The sequence below is a fragment of the Opisthocomus hoazin genome, chromosome 6 (genome assembly GCF_030867145.1).
Source record: "Opisthocomus hoazin isolate bOpiHoa1 chromosome 6, bOpiHoa1.hap1, whole genome shotgun sequence".
Classification (NCBI taxonomy): Eukaryota; Metazoa; Chordata; class Aves; order Opisthocomiformes; family Opisthocomidae; genus Opisthocomus; species Opisthocomus hoazin.
In genome coordinates, this window is record NC_134419.1 from 62,328,614 (window position 1) to 62,342,850 (window position 14,237).

Consider the following 14,237-nt stretch of genomic DNA (forward strand, 5'->3'; position numbering starts at 1 on the left):
TTAAAAATACAGTTAGGGTGTGGTTTTGTTAATAAAATTGTACACTAATATATCATCTTTCTGGTATACTTCAAAATGAATTTGATTTCATTTTTAATCTCTGTATGTAAATTGGATTTCTTGGGGGTAGAAACTCAATAATCTTTAAAGTCCCTTGCAAGACAAACTTCTGTGATTCTGTGATTCAGTCCTAGTTCACTCAGTATGATTTATGGAAATGGGAGCCCTGTCTCACTCTGTGCTACACGTAGTATACACATTTGAATAAACACCATTCTTTAGGTGATTTTGAGGAGCAATTGACCATTCAGTGAAGGATAGACCTAAACAACTCTTGCTTCTTGGAAGAAATAAAAGTTCTTAACACAAGTTAACTTTGTTTTTTTCCTAATATAAATTGTTTTGGTATGGTAGTGTTCGTATATGATTTTACTTCTATTGTGCAAAAAAATCTTAGAAAGGAAGTTCAAGGAATTGATGGAAGTTATACAGAAATGATGATATAATGTCCTGGTTTTGGCTGGGATAGAGTTAATAGCAATACAGCCAAAGCCAATTACCCATAGCTGATCATCAGCCTGTGAAAATTGCCATATACCAAAGAAGCTGTTGGTATTAAATGCTGAATTATTTTTAATGTTCATAAATGTTTCTGACAAATCATCTTTAAAAACTATTTACACAGTAGAGGCAATGCAGAATTCCACTCCAGTTCCAAAAATATTTGCTTGAGAAGCAGCCAATTTCAATTTACTTGCTGATGTGCTCAGGCTATGACATTTCAATGTGTTAAAATAATCTTTTCTTGTTTCATGAAAAGTATGCTGTTAGTGGAAAATGTGCTTTAACAGTCCTAAACCATTTATTGTAATTCCATTCCACAAGTGATAGACCATTATCTTTTTAATGATGGACAAGAAGAGTGTCTGTTTTTGTGAACTTAAATGTTGTAACTTTGTCTTTTAGGAGGTTGGTTTGTGTATCAACAGAGAAATGAAGTTCATAATAATTGTGGCATTGAAATATATTACCAGACAGACATGCAGAGCACTTCTGAGAATATGTTTTTGGAGCTCTTTTGTCAAATTATCTCGGAACCATGCTTCAATACTCTGCGCACCAAGGAACAATTAGGTAGGTTTTCCCATAGTGATTATCTGTGTGTATGCACACATGCACGCATACTCATGCACTTACATGAGACATGATGAGGTGTTCTTTCCCTGCGTAGTGAATGTCATTTAAAGGGAATTTGGTAAATGTGAAGGATTTTAACTGCTTGTGACTCAGACATGTTACTGTGCACATACTCTAAATTGAGAAGAAGCAAGCGTAGTTTTTAAGATGATTCTGAAATATCTGAAACCAACTCCAGCTTAAAAAAATGTTTGATCACTGTGCAGAAAATTTCGTATCTAGAATTTTTACCAAAAGGAGATTAGATCAGCTTCCTAAATTTTAGCTGCGCTTAAAGAATCTGTAGTTGTTCGGTCTTTTCTACTTGTGATCCTACTTCTAAGCACTCTGCATGATTCACAGACCCTAGCTTAGGAATACTGCTGTATGGGTAATGGTAAACTCACATGTTAGTGAAGACTTAAATATGTTTCAGATATTTTAATAATACAGCTGTTCACCAGTAAGTATAAATAATTGTCACCTGAACCAGTAAGAGACTGAGAACTGGTAAGTTACTCCAGACAGGATATTAAGGACAGATAATAGGAGACAGAGGCTTTGTATGACAGTTTGCATGATTGAAATACTGGTGAGGAGGAGTGCAGTTTTTCGAAGGTGAGAGGCAGGGGCATGTCTCAGTGTGATGGCTATGAACTACCGGGGAGATCAGGCAAGGTTAGACTTTGTGAGCAACTCGCAGAATCAGCCATACTATATTGATCATAGGGATTTTAACTATCGAGATATCTGTTGAAAATAGAGCAGAACCCAGGTCATTTAGCAGGGTTTTGGAATGTGCTGGTGGAAGATTTCGTATAGAAGTTGGAGGTAACAGCTAAAGAGGAGGGGGTGAACCCGTGAGATAGAACTGTGTGTGTCCAGCACTGCGTAACTGCCAAATTATGATAGAGTTCACAAGACTTAAGAGGGAAGACAGTAGAATTACCAGCAAAATTCAGTAAACTTCGTGGAATTGTTAGTAAGATCTCTGAGAAAGCCAAGGGAAAAAGGAGTTCAGGAGTTAGGAGTTTGCTAAGCAGTAGAAGTGGTAACAAGAACTCATTCAGTAATACTTTAGCAGTGTGAGAAATAGAAAAGTTGTCAATGGTGGAAAAAAAAAGTCCAAATGTTTAGGATGGTTTTGTTAGTTTTCACTGAAAATATCAACTGTGACTAGATGATTTCCAAAATAAATACCAGTGATCAAAGTCCAAGGCTTACCTTTGAAAAGGAAAATAACAGATTAAAGGTTGTTCAGGTGAATTAGAAGCTTTTAAAGAGTTCAGGCATGATGAACTCTACCTTACATTACAAAAAAAAAGAAAAGAAAAGAAATCAAGCCTGGAATTAGAAATCTTGTAGCTGAGAATTTGTGGATGATAGATGAGGTACTGGAAAATAAACACAGGTAAATGTTACACATTTCCTTAAAGGAAAGTGAAGAGGGGGGAAATAGCACATCAGTCAGCTTAGTTAAAATTCCTGGAAAATAAGGAATAAGTTACCAGTTACCAAACAGGTTCTAAATGTTAAATATAGAAGATAACAGAGACTACTTCTGGACAAACGCAGGTCAAACTAACCTAACATTTTTTAATACAGACTTTGGCTGTATGGATGGAAGTGGTGATGTCGTATGTCTCTTGGTAGTATGAAAGGTGTGTAACATTCGCAGACAAGCCAGAGAGAGCACCTAGGTGGTAATGCTCCACATTTGGATGCAAGGCTGTTTAAAAAATCATGACTGGAGAATAGATAGGAGTAGTTCATTAGAAAAATGGTCTTCTACAGAGCTCTGCTGTGATCCAATGCTATTTAGTATTTTCATCAAAACCGTGGATGGCAGAAGAGTGAATATACTTACTAAATCTTCAGATAATACTAAGCTGGGAGAGGCTGCAAGTGTGTGGGAAGATAGAATTAGAATTCAAAATTAGTTTGACATTTTGGAAACATGACTTGAACGAAGAGAATACGCAATTTGGTAGGAACAGTTTGGCAGGAATAATCAGTGGCACAGATACAAGGTAGGAAGTAACTGGCTAGGTAGTAGTTATGTAGAAAACAATCTACAGGTTACAGTGGATCAGAATTAGGACATAAATCAGCAGTGTTGTGCTGCTGTGTAAAATGCTGGGACATACAAATGGCAGCTTCCAAGATGGACACACAGTAATGCTCCTATATTTTTCAGGTAAGGACTTTGAAATACTGCATCCATATTTGACATGAGCATTGAGGAATGGTTAGAGAGCTATGAAAAAAAACACTTAAAGACTGAAATATGACAGATTTGTTATTAAGAGAGGGGAAGAAGACTGAAAAAAAGGCTTGGGTGTTCAGATAAGCAAAAGCTGCAACAAAAAGGAAGGGAATAATATTTTATTTGTATCTAATTGATAAGATGAAAAATAGTGGTCTTACATTTCAGCAAAGGGAATTCAGATCAGACGTTATGAAAAAATAGTAAGAAGTTCCTGACGTTGAGTCTAGTGACGCACATGAGTACAGCTTAATTTCTGGTTACATAATCCTGATGACAGAATTCCTTTTGTTCTGCCTTGGTCTGCCTCATCTCCTCCTTGCCTCTCCCCTGAACTGATATTTACCTCAGTGAAATAAAGATGTTTTAAAAAAAATACAGCGGCATATTTTGAAAACCTGCATATTTCATTTATAATACAGAATTCAACTTAGCATAAAATTGTATTGCTGTCAGCATGCTGTTTTTGGCAGACTTGATGCTGGAACAAGGGATTTCTTTTAATTTGTGATTGTTCTTGTTTTGTCAAGGCTACATTGTGTTCAGTGGTCCACGTAGGGCAAATGGCATACAAGGGCTGCGATTTATTATCCAATCTGAAAAGCCACCACACTATTTAGAAAGCAGAGTTGAAGCGTTCTTAAAAACTATGGAGAAATGCATAGAAGATATGACAGAAGAGGCCTTCCAAAAACACATCCAGGCTTTAGCAATTCGTCGTCTAGACAAACCAAAGAAGCTGTCTGCAGAATGCGCTAAATACTGGGGAGAAATCATTTCCCAGCAGTATAACTTTGACAGAGGTAAGACAAATTATAATTCCTTTAAAACTGAATGCTGTAGTTTGACTACACTTGTGACTGTTGCGTGTCATATTCATTTGGGAACGACTTAAACTTCTACGTAGCCTGTGCATAATTTAAAATATCTTTGTGATTTGTGTCCTGTAAGTTGTATTTCTTCTGTCTGCCCTGAGAAAATACCTCATTTGTGGAGCCTGTGCTCTCAGTGCTCTGGGAGCTGTTAGTAATAGAGGATAAACTTTTCCCTGACATTCACCGTATCATGGGGGGTGGCAAATGCTTCATTGACTTTCCATTCTTTCCCTTAAGGCTCAGTGAGACAATAGGTCATGGACTGAAAGTGGTTTGAATGCAAATGTTGGTGTCGCATAAGCTCAGGTTTCTTTCTGTGCTATTCAGACGTCTGTATTACATATGTGCCTAATACTTGACTGAGATGCATTCAAATACACTTCGGCATTTCTGATGTACACGCAATCAAATGAACCCTATTCCTCTTCGTGTTGCGCAGTTCTTTTGAGGGAGCGATGGCCGAGGCAACAGCAGGTATCTTAACCGATATCTGACCTGTCTCAGCTTAGAGTGGACTTGAAGAAATATTTTTTGTTTGTTTGTTTGTTTTTTCTTCCATTCATGATATTTTGAAGATTATAAGCTTGTAGAAGACCAATCAAGATCCAACTTCTATTGTTATTACTGATAATGGACTGACAGTTATTTACATTGTGTATTTCAGTTTTATTTTTCCCTTTTCATCACTGTTTGAAGATTTTTAATCCAAAATACTGAGGCACATTAGTAATACCATTTCTAACATTAAAAAAAAAAGTGTTAGGTACACATTGTATTTTCCTCACATTTTCATGTCTAAACTCTTAATCGCAGCTGTAATTTTCCATCTTCCATGCATAATATGCGTCCGACATAAAACTCACTCTGTATCCTGTGTCTTCTTTCTGCTTTACATGCACAGCATTGGCCTTTCACAGTAGCAAATACAGTCTTTTTTGTTGACAATGACAAACTGAACTGTTTTAATAATTTTAATAAGAATTTTGAATTGTCAGCTAGCTTGGTCTCAAGAGAATGACAGCTACTGACAAGGTTTCATGCCTGAGTATAAGGAGTGGAATGGAAGCTTATCCCCTCAACTACTTTTTTTTTTTTTTTTTTTGTCTCATGAAACCATTAAATTTTTCTCTGCTTTAAGTGTTTCTGGTTTTACCATACTTGGATCTGTATTACCTCTCTGGAATGTCTTACTGCTAGCTGTAGCCATATCTTTCAGATCTAAATCCCACTCAGCTTACCGTTTTCCTTCACTTTTATATCTTTAATTCACCTCTACACACTAGTAATTTGATTTCATTAATGATTCTTATATGTCTGGAATTGTCAAAACCAGAAATTCATATTCCAGCCTTAAGAAGTGAAAGGGGTTTTACTTTTTTATTATTATTACTTTTAGTGTTTATGTAAAAATTTTCTCCCAAATGTCATCTGGTTTTCCAAACTGTGTTTATTTTTTTAATTACTTCCGGGTAGAATTTCATATTAATTATTCACAGCCTGTCTCACAGACTCATTAGCTGTGTATTTGTTCTCTTGCATGCATTTCTTGCTTGGTCTTCCTGCTAACTGTAAGAAAAGCAAGTATGCGTACAACAAAAACCATTCCTGTTTATGCAGCAATGATATTACATTATTAGTTCATTACAATTTAATTTACATGAAATTATGTAGCTACTGAGACATATTGTTCCCAGATATCCTAAAAGTGATTATTCCTTAACAGGTATGGTATAGGTACCATTCCTTACATTTATTTAAAAGTACATCCTGCCAAAGTACGTTATACCATCTTGTTTCCTGTGAATAAAAGCCGTCTACAATCAGCCTGCATTAGAAACATGTAACGTTGATTTGAAGATAAATTACAGAAGTAGGCATATCTTTTTTAGCTACCGAATAATATACAGTACAATCAGTGTTCTTCAAACATGAATTTTTTAGCAAGTCCAATCAAATGGACTTACTGAAGTATAATTTTCTTCCAGCCTTCCAATGACACTTTCAGTGATGTATTAGCTTGAAAGTTAAGAATGAAAAGCATATCATTTGCAGTCATTTAACAGCATCTGAATTTGAAAGAAAAATACTTTGAATAAATAGTGTGCTAATAACCAGCTATGATTTGCAGACTTGTTCTAATTTTTACTATTGTTGTGCAGATAACATTGAAGTGGCTTATCTAAAGACCCTGACCAAGGATGATATTATACAGTTCTACAAAGTAAGTTAGTCATGTAGTTAAAATGTTGCTTGGAAAGAGATTTAGATATAACTGGATGTTAATTATATGAACTATGAAAGGGTATAGTTGTGCCTGGTTTAGGTAAATTATATGATTGATGCAGATACCTTAATAATAATTTTGTTTCCTGAAAGTTACTTAGTTTAATAGCAACTAGCATACTGTAAAAGTTGTGGACAAGGATCGGGTTTTGTTGCGGGGGTGGGTTTTTTTGGTTTTGGTTTTTTTTTTTTTTTTTCCCCGTTACCAGCTCTTATTCTCCTCTTGTCTCATTTATCCTTTCTTTCTGAATAAAAAATGTGCTGCTCTATGACCAAGTCTGGCCAAAATTGCAAATTTGTTCTTTTATTTCTTTTCTGTTCTTCAACCAGGAAATGATTTTGTGTGCATGAACTGTGAATGAAACAGATACTTCTAAAGCTTTGTTCACTGTAAATCAAGACACTTTTTTTTCTTCATCTCAAAGTTAGGCAGGACAAAGGAGCAGCACAATGATGCAATAATTGTATATTGTAACTCGACATGAAGTTACTAGATAGATATCTAAGCAATTAAAATACTAGGGTCCTGTCCCATCACCCCACCCTGTCCTCCTCCCCCCCCCAAATAAATTTGGCCTCATTCTTTTTATTTTGTAACAGATTTCATAGGCAATGATAAGTCACTAGGTTGCAAAGTGTACATATGATTTTATTACTTACGGAGCAGCTAATAGCTCAGGGAATACTTTGAAAAATAATGTAGACTTACGTCTTTGGAACTCATTATTGGATAGAAAAATTTCTGCCCATGAAGAAGCATGGGTATGTGTATATCTGTGTGTTCATATGTTGTCTTTTGAGGGGGGCTAATGTCTTTCAAAATGGTTTCTCTTTTGTACTCTGTCTTACCCTTTTCACCATTGAAGGTCATTTTTACACAACCATCTATTTTTAGGAGATTTAATAATGCTTAAAACTGGTTATTATGTACATGGCACAAGGAGCACTAACATCTTTGGTTTGTTTTGGGTTTTTTTAATAGTGTGATAGCATGAGTGAAGATTTGCAGCAAATACAAGCTTAGTAAATGGAATTTCAGTAGCTACTGTATAATAATGATAACTCAAACAAGTATCCACATGCTGTTTTTGTAGGAGTCTATACTGTTTTGCTTGCACTAACACTCAGTACATGATTATCCAGTATGCCAGAGCAGAAATAACTGGCTAGACTGGTGGGCTAGTCCAGCGGAGTTGAATAATTCTGTTCAGGGTGATGTGCTTCCAGAAGGTTGCCAGTGATTGAGAATTCTGCAGAGATTTTAGGTTGCATTCCTGATACTATGAAAGTTAATGGGTGAATTCCTATTACTGCCAGTTTTTCCGAGTCCCAAACAGTACGTGAATTTCTTAACTTGATTGTAAAATAATTCAAAGTACTGTACGGATGACTTTTAATAATACTTGAAGGGACATCCCAAAATTCATCCCTCATTTTAAAGCTTAAATTAAAATTTAAATGCTTTCATTCTTTTACTGTTTTATAAATATAATATCTGAGAGACAGTTCCGACACCTGAAGGACTCGATGGTTTTTACTGTAGGTGCTGTTGGCAGTAGATGCTCCCAGAAGGCACAAGGTATCAGTACACGTCCTTGCAAGGGAAATGGATTCCTGTAAGTATTGCGCTGAATATAGTATTTAATCAATTCATGTTCAAGCAAGTCATAGTTTAAGACAGCCGTGTTACATGATACAAGTACACTATAAGTAAAACTCAGCTCTGGAGATTATATAACTTACAGAGGAAAAAATATTTCTTTTTATAGGTTTTCTTCACATGAGTGCTTCAAATTTTCTGATTTATGTTTGTGGCCAAGTTTTTCAGCCATTCTGAAGTATATTGATATTAAAATAATATATCTTAAAATAGCACGTCTTTCTTCAGCAGGAGATTTTAAAACAAAACTGTAATAGTCCTACAGGGAAAAAAACATTGGGATTTGCAGTTATCAATACAATGCGGGGGGGGGGGGGAGGGGAACAAAACAAACCCCACAAAACCCCACAACCCTCTGGGAATGTCAAACATTATGTTTAAGCTTGAGAAAGTCAAAGTTGATGTAGGTTTTATTTTCAAATAATCTGGATTAGCTGTACATTTTAAACTGTGTTGTTCTATTTTAGAATTCAAGAAGGTAAAGGTTAAAATTATTTCTGGTTAATATGAAGAAGCTGAGAGGAAAAACTTCTGTGTTGTTTTGTGTGCATTTTTCACCACTTTATGCTGGACTTAAATTCCAATGTGTAACAGGTTGCAGAATCAAGAATACTAAAGGCTTGTGTTGTAGTACCTACAATGCCAGAATGGTTTGTTGTTTGCTTGGAGTGGTGTTTTCCCAAGATAAGGGTGAGCATGGGAGACAATGTAACAAGCGGTTACTCTTAAAGAGATTATAGCAAGGTATTCTCTCCACATACTCCCCAGTCTAAAACATTTAATGTGGCATGTGGCCTCTTTTCTGCCATGAAGGAGATACTGGGACTTTAATGCATCTCCTGTGAGTCTAAATGAGCATTCTTCCAAGTGCAGGTGCCCGTCCTCTAGCAAGTAACACCAAGGAGGAAGGTTAAAAAGCTTCCCAGAGAGCACCATTCCTCCTGCAGACAGACACACACACCATTTTCTCTGAGAGTGGAAAAGAAATGGAAGCAGTAGAATAGAGATCTGGGATTTTAGGAGGGGGAAGCTCTTGAACTCCCAGGGTGAAGGTTAGGGCTGAAATTTGAGTATGGAGGTGGAAGAGACGTTTAAGGAATTTTAAGACTAGAATTTCTTGCAGACAAGTGGATTGGATGCAGGAAGACGTTTTGGGGGGACTGGAGTAGGGCGGGCAGGGGAGACTTGGGATTGCTATCCAGAGTTTTGGTACATGGAGTAACCCCCACGCCTCTGTAGGCATGTCCTTACTAAAAGATGAGCTGTTGTTGTATTGCTGGCATTTACTACTGTTCTCATAACCACTGACACTTACTAGCATTTACTACTGGCATTTACTACTGTTCTCAGAATTTGTCCTGGAAAATGGTTTGAAGTATTCATTGATCGGTAGATTAGCAATTTTTATTTCTACATTCTCTTTATGTGTAGGTAGAATGAATAAAAGCCACTGCCCCAGCACATGTTCTCAAGTCAAGTCATGGATTAAGCTCTTTGTATTTTTAAAGACAACCGTGGCGTATAAAACAAAATGTTCAGAAAATCTTATTTAGAGACACTTTAAAATTAATAACCTGTGCTTTCTATAGATACATATCTTATAAGAGGAAACAGTTTATTATGTAAAAGGTCCTCAGTTATGGTCCTGAATTAATTCTGGTGATGTTAAATAGGCCCTGTTGTTGGAGAATTTCCATGCCAAAATGATGTGAACCTGGCACCAGCACCACCACTACCACAGGTAAAAAGAAACAACACACAAAAAATTCCAGGCCGTATTCTTAATCTGGAAGTTTAGTACCATTAAATACAAGTTTATATTTATAACAAACTTCTGGAAATTCAAGCTGTTGTGGGGCTCATGTTTCAGCTCTTTTTCACATGTATTTTGTCCTCAATAACAACAGGGATTTTTCCTGATTTTTTTTCTTTCTTTTTAACAGCCTGTCCTCTGTTACCTTTTGTTCCTTCTATTCCATTGAAATGAAAGCTAACAGCAGTAGTTATCTCTGCTGAGTGTCTACAATATGGAGTAAAATGCACATTATTATTGTCTGAAAATGGTGATTGTATATGATCAGATGTATCAAGTGCCAAGAGAAAGATGCATGTGCATCAACAAATTTATCACCTTTGTTTAAAAAAAAAAAACAAAAAAAACCAAACAAAATTCAGTCCCAAACCACCACCACCAAAACCAACTATCTGATCATTACCTTAAAGACTAAAATAGTAATGCACATTCCTGTCAATGTGTAACCTGTGTCGGAAGCAATTTGACAAATTCTGTTCATACAAGTATCACAGATTTCACTGTGTGGTTAGATATGGTAGCACTGGGCCCTTACTGGACCTTAAATGTATTTTCTTGAAGAAGGATGGTAGCGTTCATCCCAATAGATAACTAATTTTTCCCAGTGCAGTAGTAAATCTGTGTTCTTATTCAGTACATGGTGAAATAATCACCATGGATGGAAATCTCTATAAATTATATGTGGATATATTAGCCAGTGTGACTGAAATATTAAAAAGTTACTTTGTTGCTGCAACTAAAAAAAATGACTCATTGAATTGCTATTTTTATGATCTTACCTCTGATATTCAAAGTATAGGTGGGATGTTCAGAGGTAGAATTTGTAAATGAGTAGACAAGCTCTGCATTTACTAAAGTTCCTGCCATTATTAGTAATGCAATTACTGCATTATAGCTATTGTTTTAAATTATCTAGACTAAATACGAAACCATTTATTTCATAAGAAATAACACTATATCTGGGGGGATCCTGTAATCATGAAATGTGAATCACTAATACCATAGAAAAGAGCAAGAATGGTGTGTTTATATGTAGCTGTAGAGAAAGTTAAAATGGAAAGCGAGGAATTTCTCACTTTTCTGATTAAAGACATTGAGCAGACTTTTTCTTGCGTACGTTTCTTTGCAGCCAAGTGTGATTGAAAATATGACAGAATTCAAGCGCAGTTTGCCACTCTTTCCACTGGTGAAACCACATATCAATTTCATGGCTGCAAAATTGTGAAGATCCCCAATGGATGAAGAAATGCATATGATGAGTACTGACATGGTTTCAGGGGACTTCATGATGCACAAAATTATTAAAGATCATTAGGATAAATGGCTCTGTCCGTTATGAAAGTCCCGAATTCCTTCTTGATTCTTTTGACATTAGCTGTGTGTTAGGGATAGAGAGTATATAAAAATCAGTTGTGGTCATGTGTCATTTATATTACAGACAACCTGTTGAAAACCAAAATCAACTGAAACAATAAAAAACTTGTAGATGCAGTATATTTTTAAAATAGTATATCCCTTCAAATTTCCATTTTGATAAAATAACCCTCCAGAGGACACAAAATTGCTTAAAATATCCTTACTACTCCTGAGAAACACTGTTTAGTATCCCAATAATTATCTTATTGGGGGCTGGAGGGGGTGAGAAAAGCAGGTCCTTTTTGGGATGGGGTCAACAATTTTTCTTAAAAATAGAGACTTTCACTTTTTTTTGAAGTGACATGTTGAATGATACTTTTTTAATTGATCCTTAATGCAACCAACATATTTTCTATTTAAGTTTTATGAAGACCAGTGAGGAGGAAAAAAAAAAAAAGGAAATTTGACAACACAGCAGTAAGAGTCTTAATGAGAATAATTGAAGATATGGGCATAATTTTAATCTTTCTATACAAATTTGGGGACATTTTATATTAAAACTAGTAAAATGCTGCAGACACTTCAATAGTGCATCTAGATTTTGTTACAAAAGTGTTGTCCTGAGCTCTCGATACTGTCCACATCCTGTTCAGTTCTTCAGTGTTACTATGAATTGTTGCCATTTGGTATCTGAAATACTTTATTTGGTGTCATTTTTTGTTTTCAGTTGCACATGTACTGATGGAGAACTCAAGTCTATTTTGCCTCATTTGTTATGTTAGGTCTCAGCCCATCAAAGTACTTACTGGTGCAGATGACTTTAAGCACATGATAGTTCTTGACTCAAGAACAGGTGAATGTCAGATATGGGCTCTGTGATGAATCAGATACGTCACTGTTCTGATACATCTGTGTGGATCCGTCTTGTCTTTCAGGAAGGCATTTGGGACAGTGCAGTACTGCTGTAGCACGGGGTGTGGTGCAGGTTACATCACAAAATGTTTGTTCCTACTTTTTTTAAGAAGGCTGCACAAAACCCAGAAGGATCAAGAATCATGCTGAAATACTATGTGTGTATATATTCCATAATTTAGTAAAACAATATATGGTGTCTAATCTTCACCAAGTTTACCGACTTCTGCAGAGCGGTCTTGTGCTTGGGACAGCCCCCAAATAGACAAAGGTAAGGGAGCATTTTACAAAGCTCTCCTACCTGTTTAATGCATAAAATTGATTGTAGTTATTCAGACAGGTTAGAGTATGCAAAGCACTGAAGATATCAAATCTGCTCATCAGGAGTGTTACTGAGAGTTTGCTGCTTATTAAAAGAACCTGAAACTAAGGCACTAATGTGACATGAATGTTGTCATACATCAGAATCCTGGTATATTTGATAGGGCTGTTCTTGTCATTGAAGCAATGTTCGTTCTCATGCTGGCTCTGAAGCAAAATTAAATGAATGCTTGACAGAGTAAGGGCCTTAAACTGTATTTATCTGAGAGTCTCTTCTAACTGAATGAACACAGTGTATTTAAGAGTTGTTTTAGAGGTTAACAATACATGTTTCAACATTTTTTTAATAAATTTGATAATAGTTTGTGATGTAACCTCTTGCCAAGGAAGGCCACTAGCTTGTTTTTGTAGGCTGAGGAGAAAAATAATTAAACATAGTATAAGCAGAAACAGTAAAGGTGTCTCTGTTCACCACATTTTTTGTGGGTCCTTCATAAAATGGGCTTTTTACCCTCTTCCATTTTGCTTTTGTTTATAGTTTTCCTTTAGTAATAGTATTTGTATTATATATATTAAAATTTTGACAACACATTATAAAAATATATATTTTGGGATTTAGTATTTAAACGTACCACTCTTACGGTAAATGAAATGGCTTCTATTGTGTGTAAAAATAAATTGATACATATATATTCATGGAAGTACTATCAACTCTAGTTTTAACAAATTATATAAATAAATTGGAATGGCAGTGTATTTAACACAAGCTCACAAATCATGTTTTCCAGAGGAAAAAAGGTAGAATTTCAAAGTTCCATGACTGGAAGTGGAAACCCATGTAGTTTTCCAGCAACTCTTAATTGCTTTGAAGTGTTCTCCAGCATTTTACAGTTTCTGAGTTTGATATAGCAGTAAATTTTGATAAACTCAGGCATACTATTGGGTTCATTTTAATGGATCCAAAGCTGCAGTGTCTACAAGCAATAAAAAACTACCTAGAATACACTGTAATTCAATTTTAGTGCTTGTTAATTAGTGTATGTAAGAAACCATAAATTATTATTACAGAACTGTAATTTTTGCAAGTGCTATTTTAAGCAGTTGATGTGGAATTGGGTGCATGTGACACAGCCAGTATGACAGAGTGCTAGAATTATTCTGTTTACAATAAACAATCTGAATTTAATGTTTGGAGTTCTTAATTTGCTTCATTTTAATTTTTTTTGCATACTGGAAATGTTACATCTATCAGTCTGTGTGTGTTGTTTACTATCTGTTAATGTGTGATTCTTCTGCGATACAGTTGCTTGGACTAGTCAGGCTGCATAGCATTGCTGGAGAAGTGTTCCCAGTCACTTCTGGGGAAGTTGCAGAGGACTTCCCCATGTGGCATCCCACACCTCTTAAGTAAATCCACCTCTGTTGCTCTTTGAATGTGTGAAGACTTCATAACATAAAGGTAGAGATATTTGCACAAGGCAGGATTTTAATTACCCAGTCTGTAAATTCAGAGCATCACTGCAGCCAGACTGAATTGTGCCTAGTGCAGCTTTACAGTGTTGCTTTTGAGGAGTT

At 35.8% G+C, this 14,237-nt stretch overlaps 1 protein-coding gene across 3 annotated transcripts in view; it reads left to right on the forward strand.

Annotated features, from left to right (window-relative positions):
• Positions 1-13,848, forward strand: part of IDE (insulin degrading enzyme) — a 76,015-nt gene extending 62,167 nt beyond the window's left edge. For all 3 annotated transcript variants that reach the window (XM_075423473.1, XM_075423471.1, XM_075423472.1), the window contains exons 20-25: positions 967-1,134; positions 3,973-4,245; positions 6,477-6,538; positions 8,144-8,216; positions 9,934-10,001; positions 11,203-13,848. In XM_075423473.1, coding sequence (XP_075279588.1) covers positions 967-1,134; positions 3,973-4,245; positions 6,477-6,538; positions 8,144-8,216; positions 9,934-10,001; positions 11,203-11,298 — 740 coding nt within the window. In that variant the 3' untranslated portion in view covers positions 11,299-13,848. The remainder of the gene's footprint in view (positions 1-966; positions 1,135-3,972; positions 4,246-6,476; positions 6,539-8,143; positions 8,217-9,933; positions 10,002-11,202) is intronic.
• The last annotated feature ends 389 nt before the right edge of the window (positions 13,849-14,237 follow it).